The sequence below is a fragment of the Miniopterus schreibersii genome (assembly GCF_964146895.1).
Source record: "Miniopterus schreibersii genome assembly, chromosome: 2".
Classification (NCBI taxonomy): domain Eukaryota; kingdom Metazoa; phylum Chordata; class Mammalia; order Chiroptera; family Miniopteridae; genus Miniopterus; species Miniopterus schreibersii.
In genome coordinates this window covers 142,319,250-142,342,776 of record NC_138102.1, presented here as the reverse complement: position 1 = coordinate 142,342,776, position 23,527 = coordinate 142,319,250, and the positions used below count along the sequence as shown (strand labels likewise).

The 23,527-nt window shown below is 38.5% G+C and overlaps 1 protein-coding gene across 2 annotated transcripts in view; it reads left to right on the top strand.

Moving 5' to 3' along the window:
- Positions 1-23,527, top strand: part of DIP2B (disco interacting protein 2 homolog B) — a 217,815-nt gene that overhangs the window by 155,856 nt on the left and 38,432 nt on the right. For both annotated transcript variants that reach the window (XR_013998293.1, XM_081130198.1), the window contains exons 9-20: positions 1,802-1,893; positions 4,067-4,177; positions 5,474-5,597; positions 6,201-6,310; positions 10,796-10,898; positions 11,702-11,766; positions 14,136-14,229; positions 14,703-14,822; positions 16,202-16,316; positions 16,892-17,031; positions 17,672-17,808; positions 21,540-21,620. Coding sequence is in view for 1 of the 2 variants with exons in the window: in XM_081130198.1 (XP_080986324.1) it covers positions 1,802-1,893; positions 4,067-4,177; positions 5,474-5,597; positions 6,201-6,310; positions 10,796-10,898; positions 11,702-11,766; positions 14,136-14,229; positions 14,703-14,822; positions 16,202-16,316; positions 16,892-17,031; positions 17,672-17,808; positions 21,540-21,620 (1,292 nt within the window). In the remaining variant the exon portion in view is untranslated. The remainder of the gene's footprint in view (positions 1-1,801; positions 1,894-4,066; positions 4,178-5,473; positions 5,598-6,200; positions 6,311-10,795; positions 10,899-11,701; positions 11,767-14,135; positions 14,230-14,702; positions 14,823-16,201; positions 16,317-16,891; positions 17,032-17,671; positions 17,809-21,539; positions 21,621-23,527) is intronic.

Genomic DNA, 23,527 nt, shown 5'->3' with positions numbered 1-23,527 from the left:
CAGCTTATATTTTACAGAGCAAAAAAGAAGAAAGAGACTTTGTGTATCCACTGATGTTTTAACATTAGGAGAGGATTTTAGGAAGACATTTGGGCACAATTAATGGTATATGATAAAAACCACATAGTTTTCTCCAAAAATTAAAATTGATTACTTTTTAGATCTTTGTCATTTACTTCATCCTGCCTCTTATAATAGGCACAGAATTCTATAATAAACAAAGAATCAGCACTTTTCCATTTAGTTTTGCATCCTAGCTAAAGTTTTTCTTTTTCTTTTGTAAATAACATTTTTTATTTTTCATTTTTGTTTCTTTTAAATTTATCTTTATTGTTGAAAGTATTACAGATGTCTCCTTTTTTGTAAATAACTTTTTAAAGTAAATTATTTTTCTTTTATGAATTCTTAAAAAATAACTTTAAAAAAAATAAGAAGAGTAGATTTAACCTGGGCCATGAGATTTTGTACTAGTTTATTCAGACAGATTCCTTTTTCCCTTCACAAGTGGAGCACATTGTCCATATGCCTGAATACAGAATAATTTTAGAGGAAAAATTGTTTTTATTTAAAGAATTGTGGAAATTGACACAAGTTTAAGATGCCCCCTGAATGTGTTATATGTAAAATTAATGTATCTATTGAAAATAATACGATTTATCTTTTACTTGTTTCATAATCTAAAGTAAGAATTTCTACGAATGATTGAAGGAAGGCAGCATGAAGAGGGGAGAATAGGCTTTTCACCCCCAAATCGTTTTTAGCATTCATTTCAGAAGCTGTACATTAATTTCATCCACATACCCTGTAAAGAAAGCAGTTAGTTGGCTAAATCTCTACATGTTTATTTAACATCTTTGAATATATCCACGTTTCACATAGTTAATTTTCATTTTATTGTCTGTTTTCACTGAGATACAGTGGTGTGGGATGCTTAATTATTTGAATATTTTTGCTTTGCAGTTACTTCTGGTATCTAATATCATATTTGTAAATGGTTCTTCAGAAAAAGCTAAGAATGATGTAGTCTTTTGATTTTCAGTCCTGTGATAAACAATGGTTTTCTTCCCTTTAAGTGTGATCAACTCACATCACACTATTTCTAAAGATACTCAGATTACTTCAGAAAAGAATTTGAAAAATTGTTTAAACCAGAATGAGCTTATGGTGATGGTTTTTTTGTTGTTTGGAGGCAGGACTGACTTTCTGTAAACTAGAGTGAACATGAAGCATTTTTTGTGGGGGAGGAGCTCTCTGTTGGGGGCCATGCTTGTCTAATGCATCATTTTGAAGTGGCCATTGTCTTATTAAATGTGCTTAGGAACTGAATGCCCTCTTGCTGATCTAGGCCTGTGGTTTTCTTTCTTTTTCTTTCTTTTTTTTTTTGAGAGGACATTTATTAAAGCTGAGGATAGTGAGACAAAGGAAGGGCTTGAGATAGAAGAAGCACCGGGAGAGAGCCTAGGCGGGGCAGCTTTGGCTCTCTAGAAATGTTATAGGAAGGTGAGCCATGCAGGGCTGTGTGGACCACCTGAAAGTTAAAGTCACAGTGACAGAAGTGGGCCAAAGGAGAGGCTGCTTTTAGCTCACTGAAAAGTCAGAGTAAAGGGGGCCTTCCAGACAGGTTCAGGCAGTTAGCCCAGGACAAGCTACCACTGCCCCTTCTTCCTCAGGTTGCAAGTCTCATGGGGACCCTTAGAGTTTAAGCGATGTGTGCCCAAGAGGGAAGAAAGGCATGGGTGTGCTGGGGCGTGGGGATTTCGCCTGTGGTTTTCTACATGACTGTTTTCTTTTCTTTTTCCAGGAAAGTTGTGGAGCAGAAGTCTAAAGTTGGCCTACACACTGCTTAATAAACTGGGGACCAAAAATGAACCTGTATTAAAACCTGCAGACAGGGTAATTGGTTTTTTGGTTTTAGGGAGGTGATGTTTTACTGTTTTCTAACATGTGCATTCTGGATTTTTTAATGTACAACAGCACAATTTATATAACTTTTATTCCTAGAAAATGAAAATGGTTTGGTGCCAGCCCAGGTTGGCCTAATGCCAGGTGATAATTCTTGCATTCATCAGTTGAAGGAAATTACTCCTTTCTGTAGCTGCTTAATCAGTAAGCTCTTGAGATGCTAATAAAAAGGGAAACCTAAGTCTTTCTGGAAGTAAATATTTCAATGTTCAGGCAACAAAAATAGCAATAAAGTTTACTCTGATTTTTTTTCTTTAAAAAATGTCCCCTAGCCCTGACTGGGTGTGTCAGTTGGTTGGAGCATTGACTGCCCCCCCCCCCCCAAAAAAAAAGGTTGTGGGTTTCAGTCAGTGCACATACCTAGGTTGCAGTTCAGTCCCCAGTTGGGGCATGTATGGGAAGCAACCAGTCGATATTTCTCTCTCCCCCTTCCTGTCTCTCTCAAAACCAATTAAAAAAAACAAAAACAAAAACAAACAAAAGATATCCTTGTGTGAGAATTTTTTTAAAAGTCCTGTAAAATTTTTAAAACAGTTTTCTTTGGTTTTATGTAGAAAGGAAGGGAGACTCATACTACTTCTAAGAAGAAACAAATTGACATCATTTAATTTCTTCTTTAATTGGAGGTGACATTAATTTTTTTTAATTTTTGAAGGTTTTTTCCTATTAATAAATTTCTAAATATGATTACTTCTTACTATCAAACATTACTTTTCATTTGGAATTTGTAGAATGAAACACCAACTATACAACAGACTTGCTTTTAGGAGACTCATGATTACAGAATCCCCTAAACCTTTTAAAAATATTTTTGCATTGTGGCAAAGGACACCTAAAAGAAGGCTTCTACTTACAAATGTGGCACATGAGGGTTTCCTAGTCCTCACTGAACCCTAAGAAGGTACTTCTTTGTCTTCCTGGCAACATGGACATTCGTGTGCAGGAAGGAAATGGGTTGTTTAAATGTCTTGTGGAGTTTGTATTTTTTTAGAACTCTTGAAGGTTCAAAATTGAACTTATTAAAAAAATTCTTTAATTAAAAAAAAAATTTGAACTTATCTTGAGAGTTTAGAGAATTTGAAAACAGAAGAAGGGAAAACAAGAGTCCAATGGTATAATTTAGTTTCAGGTGTTAATTTATAAATATCCAAGCTAAGTAACAAAACTCCACAATGACAGTGACTTCTGTGTTTTTGCATTCCTTGAATAAATTAGGAAGAGTCGGTTATCCCTGTGATATATTACAAGTGAGATCACATGTTTGAACACACTACAGAAGTTTTACTGTTTATCTTTTTTTTTTTTTAAATATATCTTTATTGATTTTAGAGAGAGGGAAGGAGAGGGAGAGAGAGAGATAGAAACATCAATGATGAGAAAGTCATTGATCGAGCTCGCAACCCGGGCATGTGCCCTGACTGGGAATCGAACCCTGATCTCCTGGATCCCAGGTTGACGCTCAACCGCTGAGCCATGCCCGGCCGGGCAACTGTTTATCTTTTGTAAATGAATTAACTTTTTATCTGTAATGGTTTCTTCCAGTATTGCTTATACCTATACCAAATGCCTTTCATGCTAGAGTACTTGCATTGCTGTTCAGTGAGTAAGGATTAATGCAATGAATTAAAGAGTTAGAAATCTTAGGTTGGCCCTAAGGTGAAAATTGAGTCACTCAGTGCTTATAGGCTCTCAGAGGAAATGCAAGGCTTATTCTTTAATATGCTGTCTATCTTGAGAAATTGTTACATTTATTTTATTGCTTTTGCCCTGCGCTAAAGTAAATTGCCTTAGGTTTCACAAACAATTAACTTACTACTTACGGTGAGTTGTTTACTGCTAAATCACCAGTAGAATTAAGTGAAAAATCTTAGGATGGTGATGAATTGCATTATAGTTCCCAAAATGTATCTAGTCTAATCATAGGAATGACAGAGGTCTCTTTAAATTTGTGCATCCTTCTCAATAACTTAATTTTCTTTAGGCTGTTAGTTTGATTTATTGTATTCATGAGAGATGTTTATATGTAAATGTGTATCTTACAGAGTGACATGGAAAGCTTCAGTCTGTTTTTATTCCTGTTATTGAGTGTCATTATGCATTTTAGGTAGCCCTGGTTTACCCCAACAATGATCCAGTCATGTTTATGGTGGCTTTTTATGGATGTCTCCTGGCAGAAGTGATTCCAGTGCCTATAGAGGTACCTCTTACCAGAAAGGTAACATTGCTAAATTTAAGAATGTAACCTGTTGTGACATGGCTGGCATTGGGTTCTTGGATCTGTTGACTTGGTCACGACATTAGAAACATTCTGCTTTCTTAAGTACTAAGGTTCACTTTCTAAAAACATGAAAGTTGTAGAAAAATTATTTATTAGTATTTGTAACTTTCATTCAGATAACATCTTTTCAACTAAGATAGAATACTTATAGCATTGTATATCACTTAAAAATCATGGGGACAGACTTGACTTTTCAACAATTACCATTTATAAAAAGTACCACCCTTGCTTCAGAGGCTATAGATAATCCACACTGATCCACATTTATAGTAGGCGAGGCCTTTTGGACTTGGTTTAACTGTATCATATGACCTAGGATTTCCATTAGGTGGAAGGGTGGTGCAGCGATGGCATGTTGCTACTCTAGGGCACAGGATTTTACTTTGATAATGCATCGGCCCTACTGCAATGAAGCATAAGTGGCAAATTTCCAAGTTTAACCAAATGATTTCTCCATGAGCTGTATGACCTTAATTTTCTCATGCTTTTTGTTATTGAGAGTTGATAAAGACAAATATGATGGAGACTGTGGATTTACAAGAAAAAGAATATTTCTTAAAGGAATAAGCAAATTGGTAACATCTCTGAAACTCTGATTGATTGGATATAGTATCTTTAAATTGTTCAGGAAATCATAGGGTTGTTCTTATATTAAGTTGACAGTGTTGGCGTGATTTTACAATGAGATGACATTTTAATGGAAATCTTTAGGCTGTATCTTTTGTTGTTTCCTCTACTGTTTTTGTGAGGCTCAAATCTAGCTCTTTTAAAATATAATAATAAGTATTTGGATTCATTCACTTTCATTGTAAATTTGGACATTTGGTGTTAATTTACATTATTTATTTTATTCTAACCTAACTTGCTTTGCTTTTGGATTTGGGGGTGTAGCTAGGTCAAGACAACTTAACCATGTTAACATTTATTTCATTTGCTTGAATTTAATCTAAAAGAGGAGCATTGTTGACCTTTGAATGAAATGGTCACATTTGGCTGGTAGAATTCATCATTAGCAACGTCAGATTAGCAAAATATTTTATTTGCCCTCAGGAAATCATTGTATGGTAGAAACTATTTGGAAGAACATATTGTCAGTAGATTTTGAGTTGCCACATGTCAGTGGAGTTCCATGAATGTTGCCACACAAGTGCCAGAGCGTTACTGAGTGTTAGGTTTGGGGTGTGAGTGTGCTGTGTTCACTCCCCGACCGTGCTCATTATCTCTTCTCCACAGGATGCTGGAGGGCAGCAGATTGGCTTCTTGCTAGGAAGCTGTGGTATTGCCTTAGCTCTTACCAGTGAAGTTTGTCTAAAGGGGCTGCCAAAAACACAGAATGGAGAGATTGTACAGTTTAAAGGTTAGTAATATTTGTACCTGAATTATCAGTTAAAAGTTAAAGTCGAGTGCTTTAATTAGTGTTTTAATTTAATAATAGCTAAGTACTTAAATTAATTTTCTTATTCTCACAATCTTATGAAGTAGGTGCCATTATTATCCCCATTTTACAGGTGAGGAAACTGAGGCACAGAGAGGTTAAGTAACTTGCCCAAAGTCACAGCTAATAAATGGCAGAGCAGCGATTTGAACCCAAATCTGTCTGATTCCACAGCCCACACCCTTAACCTTTGTGCTGATGGTTGGAAAAAGCTACCACTCTGTTCATTAAAGCTAAATGCTACATGTAGAAACAGAGGATAGACCACTAACCTCAGTCTTCCACTGCCAAATGGACCTCCCAATTGTTGAGGTAATGTCAAGGCCTGGAATTAGCATGTGGAACAATTGTACTTTTAAAAGAAGGTATAAATGTTTAGTGATTTATCACTAAAAACTAATAAAAATATTTTACTGATTATAAAATGACCTTGATTTGTTCTCTTGATGTTTAAAATGACCAGTTCATGTGAATTCCTTCCCTTATGGCTTAGGCAATTCAGTTTTTATTTTGGGTTTGATTTAGGTTGGCCCCGGCTCAAATGGGTTGTAACAGATTCCAAGTACCTTTCAAAGCCTCCTAAAGACTGGCAGCCCCACATCTCACCTGCTGGCAGTGAACCAGCATACATTGAGGTAAGTCCTGAGACTAGAACATGCATTCTGGTTTTTTCTTTGTCTTCAAATGCTATATTACAAAATTTAACTTTTTGCAGTTTTAATGTTAGAAGATCCTCCTAGTTTGTTAGATTTCCATTGTTTAGCTTATGAAATGCCTTGTAGTGGCTTTCTATTCTAATTATTTTTAACGTAAATAACACATTCAAGAGAAACACAGCAAAATCATTGATCCTTGCCATGTAAGAAAGTTACAGAAGAGTTGGAGAAGTACCAAGGTTTAAGAAATGATTTACTGGCAAAGAAACTGGCAGAGATATTTCTGTGCTGCTTGAGGGGTGGGGGTTCAGGTGCAAGAGACTGGAGAAATGAGGAGGGGAAATTGCTGTGCTTAAAGAGAAAAAATTTAACAGATAAATGATAAAGAGCAAGAAGAAACAAATGGCCCAGCTGGGCATAGCTCAGCGCCTGAGCACTGACCTAGGATCCAGGAGATCACTGTTCAATTCCGGGTTAGGGCACATGCCCAGGTTGCGGGCTCAATCCCCAGTTGGGGGCATGCAGGAGGCAGCTGATCAGTGACAACTCTCTCATCATTGATGTTTGTATCTCTCTCTCTTTCCCTCTCCCTTCCTCTCTCTGAAATCAATAAAGACATATTTTTTTAAAAAAGAAGAAACAGCCCGGCTGGGCGTGGCTCAGCAGTTGAGCGTCGACCTAGGATCCAGGTGATCAGAGTTCGATTCCCGGTCAAGGCACATGCCCAGGCTTCGGGCTGCAGCCGATCAATGACTCTCTCATCATTGATGTTTCTGTCTCTCTCTCTCTCCCTCTCCTTTCCTCTCTCTGAAATCAATAAAGATATTAAAAAAAAAAAAATCTTTAAAAAAAAAAGAAGAAACAAATGGCCAAAGGGTTTGGTGTTGAAGATTAGTGTAGGAACTTGATTGATTGATAACATGATCCTATTGAGGAATTAAGCTCCACTGTATACCAGACATCAGGCCAAGTGCTTTGTTTTTTTTTTTCCGATTTTTTAAAATTATTTTTTAATATATCTTTATTGATTTCAGAGAGAGGAAAGGAGGAAGAGAGAGAGAGATAGAAACATCAATGATGAGAGAGTCATTGATCGGCTGCCTCCTGCACACCCCCGACTGGGGACCAAGCCTGCAACCCAGGCATGTGCCTTGACCGGGAATCGAACCCCAATTGCCTGGATCCTAGGTTGACGCTCAACTGCTGAGCCACACCCGGGCCGGGCAGGCTAAGTGCTTTAAATGCATTATTTCTTTCAACCCTGTCAAGTCCCCTCCCTGTGAGGTGGGAGCTGGTATTAAACCTGCTTGATAGATGAGGTGACCAAGATTTACACAAATGTGAGTAACCAACCAAAGTCCGTATGACTCAAAAATGGCAGAGCTGGGACTCAAACTCACATCTCTTTCACTCGGAAAGCTATGCCCTTGACTCCTTTTTCATCCTGCTTGACACACATTAGTAAACACTCACCAATTGTTTGCTAAATTAATGAATAAACAAATCAATATATTTTTTCTTTTAAATGTTTGTTTGTTGTCTTTTTTAAAAAAATATGTTTTTATTGATTTCGGAGAGAGGAAGGGAGAGGGAGAGAGATAAAACATCAGTGATGAGAAAGAATCATCTATTGGCTGCCTCCTGCACACCCTCTACTGGGGATCGAGCCCACAACCCCGGCATGTGCCCTGACCAGGAATCAAACTGTGATCTCCTGGTTCATGGGGTGATGCTCAACCACTGAGCCACACCAGCCAGGCTGCTTTTGTTTTCTTTTAATAATTTTTTTTAAAGGTTGAGTGGGAGAAAAGTCACCCAGCCTTGAACCCTATGGTGATAACTTTGGCTGTAAAAGTGTCAAGAGTGGGCAGTACCTTTGAGAGTTGATGTGGTAATGTTGGATACAAGGAAGGTTGCTTTTAAAGGTGAAGAGATCTAAGTATATTTAAATGACAGACAAGTAAGCAAGTGATTAAAATACCAAATGGGCTCTCCCTAACAGGTAAAGGGCCCTGCTTAGCTCTCTAGCCTCATGCAGGACTACCACCCTTCATTTCTAGGGTTCTGCTTTTCTGAATTAATTTGCACTTGGGATCCTCTTATTATCCCCAGGGCATTGCTGTGAGTTTAAATTATCCTGTGGGTAATAGGGAGCTATTAAAGGGTTGTCAGCAGCAGAGTGATAAGAATAAATGTGTTGTTGTTAAAAGAGCTGTGCGGTTCAGTTGGGTAATAAGGGAAACGGGGAGACCAGCTTTTACAGTTATTCAGGTGAGCTCAAGCTCATGGTGATGGATGTAGTTGAGAGACAGTAAGGAAGTAGAAGAGGCAGAACTTAGTGACTAACTCTGGAAGGGAGGAGGCAAGAAAAACTCAGGTTTCTGACTTGGGCAACTGGGTAGGCAGAGGCATCCTTCACTAAGATAGAAAATATAATAAGAGGAGGTTTTATTTTCTGTTGTTTTTTTTAATTCTCTCCCAAGGATATTTTTTCCATTGCTTGTCAGAGAGAGTGGAAGGGAGAAAGAAAGAGAGAGAAACGTTGATGTGTGTGTGTGAGAGAGAGAGAAACATCAGTGTGAGAGAGACACATCGATTGGTTGTCTCCCATGTGCACCCCAACCAGGGCCAGAAATCGAGCCTGCAACCGAGGTATGTGCCCTTGGCTGGAATCAAACCCGGGACCCTTCAGTCCACGGGCCAGTGCTCTAACCACTGAGCAAAACCGGCTAGGGCAGCAAGAGGAGTTTTCATGGGTGAGGGGTAGGGTTGAAGAATACTGTGTTGGGTCCACTGTGTTTCACAAGACTGTGGGTTATTCAAGGGGAACAATTGATTCTATGGATCTGGATCTCTAGAGAGAGAGGTCTGGGTTGGAAATAGAGAATTGAGAGTCTTCAGGAATATGGTATCCTGACTGAATAAAGTGAAAGGAGAAGAGAAAGAAGAACAGAACTTTCAGGGAATGCCAACATTTAAGGATAGGCAGAGAAAATGGACTGGGGAGAGAGAATATGAATAGGAGAGAGAAGTACCACAAAAGCCTAGGAAGGCGTAGCTGGTGTGGCTAAGTGGTTGAGCATCAACTCATGCACCAGGAAGTTGAGGTTTGATTCCTGGTCAGGGCACATGCCTGGGTTGCGGGCTCGATCCTCAGTAGGGGTGTACAGGAGGCATCCAACAATGTTTCTGCCTCATTGATGTTTCTGTCTATCTCTCCCCCTCCCTTCCTCTCTGAAATCAATAAAAACATATTAAAAAAAAAAGCCAAGGAAGCACTCTCCCTTACCAGGAGCATTCCCCCCTTTCCCCTCTCCCTCTCCTTCCCTCCAGGCATTACCTTTACACCTCTCTGCCCCTTCCTCCCTCCCTCCCTCCCTCCCTCCCTCCCTCCCTCCCTCCCTCCCTCCCTCCCTGTGTCTGTCTCCCCCCCCCACCTTCTCTCCAAGGGCCCTTCTTCTGCCTCTGTAACTTCTTTCCTGAATCCATTTCTTCCATGGCTCACTTTTTCTACCTCTGTGACTTTCTTAAATAAAATTTATCTTATCGTTTGAGTTTTGGCTCTGAATTCTTTCTTAGCCAGAACTCAAGAACTGAGGTGAAAATAAAAAAGCGCCCTGGCCAGTGTGGCTCAGTTGGTTGAGCATCATCCCGGACACTGAAACGTCAGTGGTTCGGTTCCTAGTCAGGGCACATACCCAGGTTTCAGGTTCAATCTCCAGTTGGGGTACATATGGGAGGCAACCAATCAATGTTTCTCTCTCTTTTTCTCTCTTTCTCTCTCTCCCTCTCTCTGTCTTTCTCCCCCTCTTTCTAAAGTCAATTTTCAAAAACCATAATAAAAATAAAGTCTGTTAAAAAATAAAAAGGTCAAGGGAGAAGAAAGTGTCAGAAAGGGAAACGTCAAATGTTACAGAAAGGCCTGATAAAGTATGCATTATGTCCTTTTGATTTAATAATCAAAAAGTTGCTGATCTTGGTAAAAACAAAAAACAACTTAAATGATGGAGCATTGAGGTAAAAGCAAAATTATAGTTGATTTGTAGGAGTGAATAGGTCATTTCTAGGTCTCGCCCTCCCAAACTGAGAGCTTCTCACAGAGCCCCCTCTTACTCACCTTTAACTCTGCAGTGCTGTTCTTGCCCTGTGCTTGGTACTGTGCTTCTGTTAATGCAGCTCAAGTCGCTTGTTTGTTTTAGCTTCTTTAGCAGCCACTTCACACTGATAACTAAGCTTTTAAGAATTTTTCACACATTTGTTGAGCTTTGTCATTTCCAGTCCTATCTTTGCATGATTAGAGTTTGAGGCCCAAGGGCACAGCCTCAAATGTTCATATGAGGCATGTTAAATTCAGCCCATTATCATGGCTTTATCATTTTGTCTTAGGATTCTAGTTTTGTCATTTGAAATAACCCACACTATTGTGTTTCTTATGTTTTTGTTTTTGTGTGTGTTTTTTTCTAGTATAAAACAAGCAAAGAAGGAAGTGTAATGGGAGTTACAGTGTCCCGCCTTGCAATGTTGTCTCACTGCCAAGCTCTGTCCCAGGCCTGCAATTATTCTGAAGGTCAGACTTCATCCCATGACTGCCCTCATTGTGAGCTTCAGATACATTAGACTACGAGCAGAGTGCTTAACGAGTGCTTAACGATTGGTTGCCAGTTAATAACCAAATTCAGAGTGAAATGTTTTAAGACACATTCTTGGCTTGCATTTGCTTTCTTCTTTTTCACAAATATGCTGCAATTTAAAGGAACTAAAATTCTGGGCAAACCAACTATGTGAAGTATGATTTCTAGAGTGCAGAAACAGAAAACTAATTAAAGCCACCTGTTTGTTATTAGCTGCGGAATCTCAGGTATCTCCATCTTCCCATGTGTATAGAACTGTCACCAACTGTACATTTGGAGTTAAGAGTCAAAGAAATTCAGCTACCCAAAAGCACAAATCAAAACACAAAAGTGTATTCTGTAGGATGCTTAAAAGTATAAGAGTGTGTATGTAGATCTAATATATAGATATATATGTACCAACATTTTTTCTCTCTCTAGGAATTATAATTTTTACATTTGTGAAACTTCCAAAGTTCCTTATATAATTAGGGAAAAAGTCTTGCCTCTCAGAAGATAGTATCTAAGTCATAAGGAGTTTGGAACTCATTGTCTCTTCTGTGGCCATGCCACTCTATGATCAGTCCCTCAGTTAATTTAAGGGGATCCTCAAGTAATCAAAAGACCCTAATAGCTTTTAGCGATCTCTATAGAAGTACCAAACCAGCTGTTCAGCAGAGGCAAGTAATGTGATTTTGCTACTTAACACTAAAGGTGATTTCTTTGGTTTCCCCCCACCCCCCTATTTTTTCTATTTCAGGAGAAACAGTAGTAAATGTTTTAGACTTTAAGAAGGATGCCGGGCTGTGGCATGGAATGTTTGCGGTAAGCTACTCAGAATTAAGGCCTTTAGTATAAATCTTATGATTCAGGTCAGTATGCATGTGGTGTAACCAGAGCATCTCTCAGTGCTTATTTGAAATTTAAGCCCAAAAGATCAATAATATTTTCCAGAGTGATTTATTTTATAATACAAGTGGTAATTTTTTTAAAGGAGAATGTAATTCTGTTTTTTTCTTCATTTTGTGGTTGAGCATACCCCTCACATAATAGTATATGGGAGAATTTAGGATCTATAATTTTTAAAACATTGGTTATGATGGCTCAAAGCCTAAAAGATTCTAAAAATAACTATGTATTTATTTATGATTTTTAAAAGTATGTTTGAGATTTACCTCTTCTCCTTCCTGAAGAAAGGGTTACATAAATATATTTAGAACTTGACAACTGTCATTAATAACATCTAACTTTTCCACTGGACAAAATGTATTGAAAGTCTGCATGCTACCATTAAGGAATAGAGTGGCAAGGTAGATCAGGCTGCTTTCCATAGGAGGGAAACAGGTAACGTGCTATGGGAGTTGGAGAAAGGTGAGTTCCTCCCAGCTCTGGCACAAAGGCCCTATTTATGGAAGAGGTGACAGTTGAGTTGGACTTTTTGAAAAATGGCTAAGATTTAGCCATATTAGAGATAATTTGTGGTAAAGGTAGAGAAAGGGGACATTTCAAGTGGGGAAAGCTATCATATGTAGCATGGTGATTAGGAGGAGAGAAAAAAGAGATACAGGATCCTAGAGTTGAAAGGGACCTTTGAGAGTATCTTGTTCAACTTCCTTACACATTACAGGAGTCAGAAAGAGTAGGAAATGAGGCATGGGGGAAGAGGAGGACCCTTCTTTTCACTCAGGACCCCTCAAATTAGTAAGAGCCTATTCTTCGAGTGTACATACTTCCTAGCTCTTTTCTGAAGCCCTTCCGATTGTCTTGGTTTTTTAAAAAATATATCTTTATTGATTTCAAAGAGAGGAAAGGAGAGGGAGAGAGAGATAGAAACATTAATGATGAGAGAGTCATTGATCGAGCCCTCAACCCGGGCATGTGCCCTGACCAGGAATCGAACCCCAATCGCCTGGATCCTAGGTCGACGCTCAACCGCTGAGCCAACCCCGGCGGGGCCCGATTGTGTTTTAATTTACTGATTTTAGAGAGGGAGAAGGAAATACCGATTTGTTGTTTCACTTATTTATGAATCATTGGTTGCTTCTTGTATGTGCCCTGACTGGAGATGGAACCCACAACCGTGGCATATTTTGACAACGCTCTAACCAACTGAACTACCTGGCCAGGGCATCATTTTGTTTTTTATCAGAGATTTAAAAAAACCTTGCGAGGAGTTAGAGGGACAGCATGAAGTATTAGTTATAAATACCTTTCTTTCTTTGAAATCCAAAAATTTGTCACCATACCTAGAAACTTGGGGAGGAAAAAGAAATTAACAATGGTATCTTGGTTTCTTTGGACCACTTAGGTGGTGAGAAAAATGGCCAGTCTAAATACCAAGACTTATTCTACTGGGCTTGGTCTCTTTGGTGACAGGAGATCTTGGGTATATTCATTTGTTTGGGTGACAGGAGACACCAAATTGTATGGCCCGCTCAGCTCACTAATCTTTATCTATTCAAATACCCAACAGGTATGGACAGGACCTCCTATAGCTAACAGAGAAACATCCATATCTTGTTGTAATATCCAACCCTTTGTGGTATGCGGCAAGTGCATGGGTTTGAGGGCAGTTTGGCAGTATTTGTTAAATTTTAGAAACATATCTTATGACCCAGTACCACTTTTCTATATCTACCTTAGAGAAACCCTTGTACACATACTCAGGGAAGTATAAATATGCTTCTTGAAACATTGTTTGTAATAGCAGAAACATTGTCAATAATAGGGAAATGCCTAAATAAATTGTGGTGTGGTCATACTGTGGAATACTATACAGCAGTTCAAAAAGAATTGTGTAGATCTCATACTGATGTGCATAGATTTAGCTCTAAAACAATTTAAGTGAAAAAAGCATGTTGTAGATATATGTATAGTATTATACCTTTTATGTTAACAGTTCTTTCTGTTTCCATGGGGACAAATATATATGTAAATACATAGCAAAAGGACTGGAAGGATTCATACCAGATTCATACTAGTGATTATCTCTGAGGAGGAGAGGGCAGGACCTGATTTAAGGATAGATAGCAAAGGAGACTTCAACCTTACAGTTAATATTTCAGATTTTTTCAGAGAGTGTGTATTTGAGTATTTATTACAAGTATGATTAAAATTATTAACAAAATATCAGTTTCATTTTTAAATTCTGTCTGTGTGTTCGGTATTGACTACTTTTTATCTTTGCTTTTCAGAATGTAATGAATAAGATGCACACAGTTAGCGTACCCTACTCTGTTATGAAGACCTGCCCTCTCTCTTGGGTCCAGAGAGTGCATGCACACAAAGGTAGTTACAGCACCTAAACTTTAATTATGTGACTGTTTGAACTAACATTCCAGGGATTTTCAAACTGCCCTTCTAGAGACATAATTCTGGGCCTTAGTGGCTTGACAAATTTTAGAGCTTAATTGCTAAACTTTGGTGTGTTGTCATTTTCATCTCATGTGATGTCCTTTCTTAAGAATTGAGATGAATTTGCCCAAATTTGAGCCCTAAATCAGATTTATTGAGTGCTTTGGTGTTCATGGCTTCCTTGGCACAGATGTATGGCATGCCTGCAGGTCACAGTGAGCAAGCAGTTGTGTCTAGTTACTCACTGCTGCCTCAGAGCACCTGGCATAATTTCTTTGAAACATTTTGTATTTTCTCTAAGTGAAAATCATGATCCCTAAAATAAGTAAAAGTTTTTATTATAGTATATTAAATTACCAAATTTAGCATGTATATGTGTGTTAACTTTATCCCTTTTAAATTTGTAGCCAAGGTAGCTTTAGTAAAATGTCGAGACTTGCACTGGGCTATGATGGCACATCGAGACCAAAGGGATGTGAGCTTGAGTTCCCTCCGGATGTTAATTGTGACTGATGGAGCTAATCCCTGTGAGTACTTCTAGAGTGTGGGTCTGGGACTATTCTTTCCTAAACATTTGTATTGAGATATAATTCACATGCTATGAAACTCACCCATTTAAAGTATGCAGTTTAATAGTTTCAGTGTATTCACAGAGTTATGCAGCCATTGCCATGATCTAAATTTAGAGCATCATCACCCCAGAAAGAAACCTCGTACCCGTTAGTAGTCACTCCCCATTTACCCTCCACTGTCCCCTACTCCTAGGCAACTGCTCTTCTACTTTCTGTCTCTATAGAGTTACCTGTTCTGGACGTTTGATATAAATGCAATTATACTATATTGGTCTTTTGTGATGGGCTTTTTTTATTTGCTATAATGTTTCAAGGTTCATCCACATTATAGTATGTGTTCATACTCCGTTCCTTTGTGCTACCACGTGATAGCCCATTGTATAGATACACTACACTTATCTGTTCATCATTTGATGGCTCCATAGGCTTTTTTTTATTCTCCCCTGAGAATGTGTTTATTGATTTTAGAGAGAGAGATAGAAAGAAACATCGCTATGTGAGAAAGAAATCGATTGATTGCCTCCTGTATGGGCACAACTGGGGATCGAACCCACAACCTTTTGATGTACAGATGATGCTCCAACCAACTGAGCCACCTTAGCCAGGGCCCATATGCTTTTAAAACCACTCCTTCTTGCTCTCTCATTTATATGTCTTTTCTATCATGTAACCAAAAGGAACGGTAAGAGGGCAGCTTGATGTAACCAAGGGTCTGGACTTTATGTAAATCCCCCCTAGCAGCAAAGCAAGTTTGCAAAAAAGCTTTTAGAGATCTCTCATGTCACCTGCTTCCCCCACAAGCACAAGCATCCTGAGCTTCGACACAGTAGAACCAGGTAAAATGTTAGGTACTGTGTCCTTTGTCATAATGCATTTTTGTCAGTAGTCATGTTAATCATCTTGGTATAATAAAACACAGACATGGGACTGACTTTAATAAGAAACAAGTCAGAATATCACATAGAAGAGGGTGGAACTTAGCCGGTGTTAAGTATAAAATAGTAACTTCAGGAGGAGTTGCTCAGTTCCCAACTGGCCACAGTGCATCTCTACATCTCTGCTATTGATTGGGAAGTTTGGTAGGAGCAGCTTTACTCCAGGTTGTAGCTCTAAATAGTGTCAGTGACCTCTCATGGTCTGAATGAACATTCCTTTGTCCTTGAAATATATCAACTGTCTCACAGGCACAGTAAAATGTGTGGATGGAATTAATGATATACAATGAGAGTTCTCATGAGAAATAAATGTATTGGCTTTCCACTCTTTACCAGTTTCCTGCAGTAATGAAAATCACAATGTCAGCTTTCAATTTGATCTGTTCCAACTCCTTGTAGGGTCTGTGTCGTCCTGCGATGCCTTCCTGAGTCTGTTCCAGAGCCACGGGCTGAAACCTGAGGCCATCTGTCCGTGTGCTACTTCTGCTGAAGCCATGACTGTCGCCATTCGCAGGTATTGTTCAGAACATCAGTGCTCTTGATGTATGTTACAGCTTTGATCAAATGTGCAGTATTTACCAGGCAGTGACAAGGGGTATTAACTAATTTTCTGCTTCATAAGCCTAAAAGTGAAAATGACTTTGGAAAGCAGTTTGAAGCATCTCATTTGTTCTTCCCACTCTTGCACTAAGTGTAACTGGTAAACTGAAAATTTACTTTAATTATTCTCATCTCATTTTTATGAATTAGTTCTTTTTCTGTGCTGTTTTGCTCTTCCGAATCCTCAGTTAGCATCTTAGAGTAGAAATAGGCTATTCTTGATTGTAACTTAAGTATGGAAAGTACACTTACAGCATACCCAAGACTAATACATACTTAACAACAGATTAAAATGTACTTTTCCTCCTGAATGAAAGTTGACCATGCTTTGTACATGTGAATTTGATTAATTTGGCATGTTTTTGGTCGAGAAAATGAGGATTGTGTGTGTGTGTGTCTGATAGCCAAAGGAAATTTGCTTTCCTACATATTCATATTTTTCTCTTGATATTTCATTTCCTAAATTTGATGAGTTTATTTTGTTTTCAGGCCTGGAGTTCCAGGGGCCCCTTTACCAGGAAGAGCCATTCTCTCAATGAATGGATTGAGCTATGGGGTAATACGGGTCAATACTGAAGATAAAAATTCAGCACTAACAGTTCAGGATGTGGGACATGTAATGCCTGGCGGTGAGTCCTCAGGAGCACCATTTGTTTTTTCACAAAGACTTGTCATTAGAGATTGTAGAGACTGATAAAATACGGATCCAAAACCAGGAATCCAAGATTTAGTACTTAGTCACCTAGTTTCTCAAAGTCTCTCTAACAGTTACATAATTCTAATTATACTTACCTTCCTGAAGTACTGTATGATTTAATTGTGAATGCTAATTACAGTTGTTCACATGGAAAGCAAAGTACTGAGTGATATTAAAGTTGTCTGGTTTTCACTCTAATTGCCAAGCCATTGGGACTGGCAGAAAGAGCACACTGCTTCCATGAGGTTTGAGTTTGATCTGCCTAGGGGTAAATTAATTTAACCTGTTTCTTTGGACTTTGCAGTCATTTTTAATGTCACTATCTTTAAAAGCTTCGGGCTGCATCTGTTGTATGGGGGGGGGGGGCGTTCCTAAATTAAAAAATTGTCTGTCCTCAGGGTTAAAAGATGGACATTTCAAATATACCTATGTAGTTTCAGGTCTACTTTTAACATTCTTCTTTGGTTATTCTTACAAGGCCACTCAATAAACACAAACTTTCCTGGGTTCACAAGGATGAAGCGAAGGTCTTCCAGGGCGTCTGTTTCTTACCTGTGGTTTCTGTACACTAGGGATGATGTGCATTGTGAGACCTGATGGACCTCCCCAACTCTGCAGAACAGATGAAATTGGGGAAATCTGTGTCAGCTCCAGAACAGGAGGCATGATGTACTTTGGGCTTGCTGGTGTGACCAAAAATACATTTGAGGTACATGATTATTAAAATTTTGCAAGGAAAATGTTTGGTGAGGGTGTCACTAGGGCAGGGCAGGTGAGCTGGCTGATGGGAAATGGCATAATGTATAGTGCATTGTGCGCATAAGCTCTAGAGCTGGACTGCCGTAGTTTGAATCCTAACTCTGCCACTCACTAGCTGACCTTAGGTGAGTTGCTTAACCTCTTTGTGCCCAGTTTCTTTATATTTAAAATGTGAGTAATCACACTATCTACGTCATAGGAATGTTGTGAGAACTAAGTGAGCTAGTGTTTCTAAAATTCGTAGAACACCAGGCCCACAGGAAGTGCTACTGCTTATCTGTTGAATTAATGAATGAGAGGCCTGACAAAAATTCCTCTGGTGAATATGCCATGGTTTGAACTTTATAAGCTGAAATATTTAATTTGGAAGAGTATATAGTGAGAATCCATCTCAAGTGTAAATTCAAGTTAACTGAGTTCATGAAGACAGATGTAAACCACAATGCCAGGTTACTAATAAAAAATGAAGGACCTTTCTGTCACAGGGGCAGATTGCTCCTGTCATTCAAACTTCAGTGAGACAAGTATTTATTGAGCACCTTCTATATGTCTGGCACCATTCTAGATGTTTGGGGTACATCAGGAGAACAAACAAACAGGGCTCCTGAAATAGGTCATATTCTAATACAACTAGTACATTGCTTTCCTGCAGGCAGTTCTGCATGTGTAGCCTAATTGTAATGAAAGTTTGCCTGGTGAGCCTGGAAATCAGAACAGGCGTTAATTGTCTATATTTTATAATTGGGATTAACCTGCCTCAGGGTACCTTCTAGGGAACAGAGAACGTCAGTTTATGGGCCATGTCCCTTTCATACTAGACAGGGCTTATATGACTGCAGCCAATTTTCAGTTCTTCAGGCTTCCTTTTTCTATAATTTAGAGTAGTGGTTCTCAATATGGCAGTGCACATCTACCATCCCATTTGAAAATCTGCATGTAATTAGGTAGTGATAGATGTAGCTGGTGGGAGAGTGTGTTTATACAAATGGTGTGGTATCTGAATAAAAGTTTAAAATTCCTGAGCTGATTATTATTTGTATTTACACAGCCTAAAGTAGTATAATATAAGTGATTAAATGTCTGTTTTTACTATCATCATCACTATTACTGCTACATTCTTGCCCTGCCATCAAAAGTTAAGACCAGGTCACCTTGATAGAAGTAGACATTCATAAACTCTTCAAGCATGTGTTTACTGCCAGGTTTACTTTCAAGTGACTAAGTGCATATGCATTTTACTAATTTAAATCTTGCCTTATTTCTCTTATTTTAAAAGTGCTTAGGCTACATATACTTCCAGTACCAGAATTTTTCCATTGCATTTTCCTTATAAACAAATCCTCAAGCAGTGTTTGAAGATACTGATAATTTTTTGTTATGTTGCCTTTCCTATGGGGACAACTGCCTGATCAAAATTCTCAGATTTAATACCAAACTGCTAGGTCCATAGTAATGAAGAAAATTTGACACCTGCTGTATAAATTTAATGATAGTGAAGTAGAATACAAATCCTAACTGAAAAGGAGAAAACTGTTGCCTTGATTGGCAAATTAACATTTCTGATATTTTTCTCACTAGATTCTTATATATAAACCCTGACGTTTTTCAACGTGGTTAACATTTCACTAGGACAAAAGACCTAGTAATAATGACTGGTCAGAAAATAAAAGTGTATTTCCAAAATAAGCTACTAGTGAGAAAAACTTTTTAACACATGATAGCAAAGCGCTAATTTTCCATTGCCCTCACTTCTTAGCTGTTTGATTTGAGGCAAATGAAACTTTGTGTCTCACTTTCTCGTCTGTAAAATGGAAATAATAATCCTGTTTCATAGGGTTGCCTTGAGGATTAACTGTAAAACAGCTGGTGCTGTAGCTGGCGCATAATAAGCATTTAATAAATGTTAGCTCTTGTTACAGTCGTTCCCTATATAAAAAAAATCTTGAAAATTAAAGGGAAAAACACTAATCAAATAGAGCAAAAAACCAGGAGAACAGGAATAGGCTATTTATAAAAGAAATACAAATGGCCAATAAGCAAAGGAAAGAAAAATCATCTACCTTACTAATAAAGAAATGCAGTTAAAATAACAGTGAGATATCTTTTTTTTTTTTTGCCTACCAGATTGGCAAAGTTTGGAAAAACTGGTAATGTATAGTATGAGTATAGGAAAAAGACATTCTGATATATTACTAGGGGAGTGTAACTGATGTAACAGTTTTATAGGAGAGCCTGTTGAAATTGAGAAGATTCATGCTTTTTATACAAATGAACAAAAATATGTATAGGAGTCTTCAGTAAAGCACTCTTTGTAATAGTGAACAATTAGAATGGCCTACACAGACATAAAGAATAGTTACTTTCCAATAGCTACTAATCCTAATAGTGTCCTGAGTACTGACTCTGGACCAGACACTGTGCTTATGTCTGCGAATCTATTTATATTCTCTTAATCTTTACCCTCACCTTGTGTATGAGAGGCATTGGAGGTTTAGGGAAGTCCAGGAACTTGCCTGAGACCCACATTACTAGTAAGTGGCAGAGCCAGAAATCGAACTTACATTTGACTCCAAGGACTATGTTACCCTGTTCTCCGTGCAGTGGTGTGTTACAGAACTATTGTACAAAGGGAACCAGACAGACTGTTACCAAATTGTAAAGGTATCCAAGATATATGAAAAGGGCAAGTTGCAAAGCAGTATATATAATATGAGTCCTTTAAAATAATTCTTTTTTTCTTTTTTTTTTTAAGAATAGTTTATTGATTTTTGGAGAGAGTGGAAGGAAGAGGGAACTTGAGAGAGAATCATCGGGGATTGAACCCACAACCCAGGCATGTGTCATTGACCAGGAATCGAACTGGCAACCTCCTGGTGCTTGGGATGACGCCCAACCAACTGAACCACTCCAGCCAGGGCTAAAATAATTCTTAATATGCTAATATATGCCTCTAAAAAAAAGTCCAGAGAGATAAACAACAAATTGTAAATGATTGTTACCTCTTAAGGGGGGCAGGATACTGTTGTATTCACTATATAATTTTAGTATGTATTAGTTGTACGTAATTTTAAAAAAACAACTTAAAGATGCCCAGCCAGCATGGCTTAGCGGTTGAGCATCAACCTCTAATCCAGTTGCTTGAGGTTCGATTCCTGATCCGGGCACATGTCCACGTTGCGGGCTCAATCCTCAGTGGGTGGTGTGCAGGAGGCAGCTGAGCAGTGACTCTCTCATCATTGATGTTTCTCTCTCTCCTGGTCCCTTCTTCTCTCTGAAATCATTAAAGATACATTTTTTAAAAATAAGAAAATAAAGTTATTTTTAAAACTTAGACTTAAAAATCAAATACAGCTGGGTAGCTCAGCTGGTTAGAGTATTGTCCCGATATGCCAAGGACGGGTACAAGAATCAATGAATGCATAAAGAAGTAGAACAACAGATTGATCCCTCTCCCCCCCTTCTCCCTCCTCCCTCCCTCCTCCCTTCTTCCTTGCCCCCCTTCTTCTTTCTCTAAAATCAATTAAAAAATCAGATACATTTTTTTGCAAGAGAAAACACCAAATTTAATACGTGCATATGTATGGAAACCCTGTATACATGAGAGAGATCCCACGTACATGAGAGGCTCTTAGTTACATTTTTAAAGAAAAAACTCTTTCGTCACTTTGTTTTGTCCTTTAGGTGATTCCGGTAAATTCTGCGGGCTCTCCTGTTGGGGACATGCCTTTCATCCGGTCAGGATTGCTGGGGTTTGTGGGGCCAGTAAGTGATGTTTTCATGTTCGTTTTGATGCATCTTATTCAAAAGTTTAGGCTTTAATTTACAGACAGAACAAATTCTGATTAGTCCAGGAGTTTTACAGGGCCACTTGACTTACATTTAAAGCAGTTCCTATAAGAATGTGATAAATGAGTTAATGTTTATTGCTTCTGTTACCTAAGTTTATGTGACTCCTCCAAACAGACATTTTTTATTTTCAAAACTCTTCTCACTCTTGCTACCCTTCTTTGATTTGATTAATATGTTTCAATAAGTTAGAAGTGTGCTGAAAAAGTTCCCTTTAATGGCAAAGGGAAACCGTAATAAATAGTGTACAAAGCATTTTCATACAAATTATCAGCAATACAACTTGTGTAATAGTAAATTCCTTTAATGAAAGCAATTTGTTTTTGTGCAAGTGGTATTGGGTTTATAGAGACAATTAGGACACAAAACCTGTTTTCAAAGAGCTTGTAGCTAGCTTCGTGAGCCAACAAGGAAGGCAGAGAGCCAGATCATGACTGCTTTGCATGACATAATGGGAAGTTTGGGTTTTATTTTATAAGTAATAGGTATTCATTATCATAGTTAAGCCCATATATTCCTATCCATCTCTGATTACCTCCTTACTCTCTCGTCTCTTTAAGTTATATAAGAAAATATCTCATTTCATTATATTTCTTTCCTAACATTTATGGAGGGTGGTGGGGGCAAGGGAATTCCTCTAAGAGAATCACTCTCCTGGAAAGACAAGTCTGCACGTCTTGTCTTGACTTCCTAACTCCACCAGGAAATCCTTCAGGACCCAGCTCCTTTTAGCTTACTGCTCCACTATTGATGTCCAAGGTGGAGCTCCGGCCATCACATCTGTGTTCCAGGAAACAGGACAGAGGAAAGGGTGCAGTCCTACCATCTCTTAAGGAAGATTCCCTGAAGCTGCTGAGCAACACTGCTCTGAGCCGGTCGCACGGCCACCCTAGCCACAAGGGAGGAGGAAGGGCCGCCCTGCTGGGTCGGCCGTGCCCCCTGAAGTGCTGCTGCTGTGAAGAAAGTGACGAAGCACACGTGGCAGACTAGAAGTGGCTGCCTCATTCTCTTTATTCATTTCCACCGTAGCATTTCTCACACTATGTTGGAAATGAATGGTTCTCTTCTGTCTTCTAGGATGGACTGGTAGCTTCTTGAGACTGGAGGTGATGTCATACTTACATAGCCCAGTCAGTGCATGGCACTGCATTGTGCTCAGTAAATCAGAGTGATATCCACATGAAAGTGACTACTAGATAATGAATATATATAAATGGTACAAGAAATTTAGGAATACTATAGTGAATGGGAAAAGTTTATTGCAGATGGGTCTGGGAGAATTATTGATAGCAATTATGTTAAATAGTAAAATCAGGCAGTGGTGCTTTTAGGGCATTGACAGCATGCTTTCCTGCAGTTCTCTTATCTTACTGGAAAGGAGAGGCTCCTACAGTCTTCCTTTGACCTTTCTTTATTAGCAGCCTATCTATGATCTTGCCAGATGGAAACAGCATTACCCTAATAAACTTGAAACAGCTATTCTCACATTAAAACTTTTTATCTCTTCCTAATTTGAGTATTAATTGACTTAACATTTTTCTCTTCTGCATCCACCCCATGAATAGGCACAGAAGATAAATTAATACATAATCATGGCTGGGAAAATAAACTATGCTTGTGTGCCATCCTAGTTGCTTTTTCTTATAAAATTCCTCCCTAAGAATAAATATGAATGGATTCCCTTCTTATACACTGTCATTAATTATGATGTGCCACTGATTTTTTCCACTGATTTCCAAGATGCTGAGATATGAAACACTTTCTCAGAATCCATAAAGTATGGTATTGTTTTCTGTCTTATATTTTTCATGAGATTTATTTCA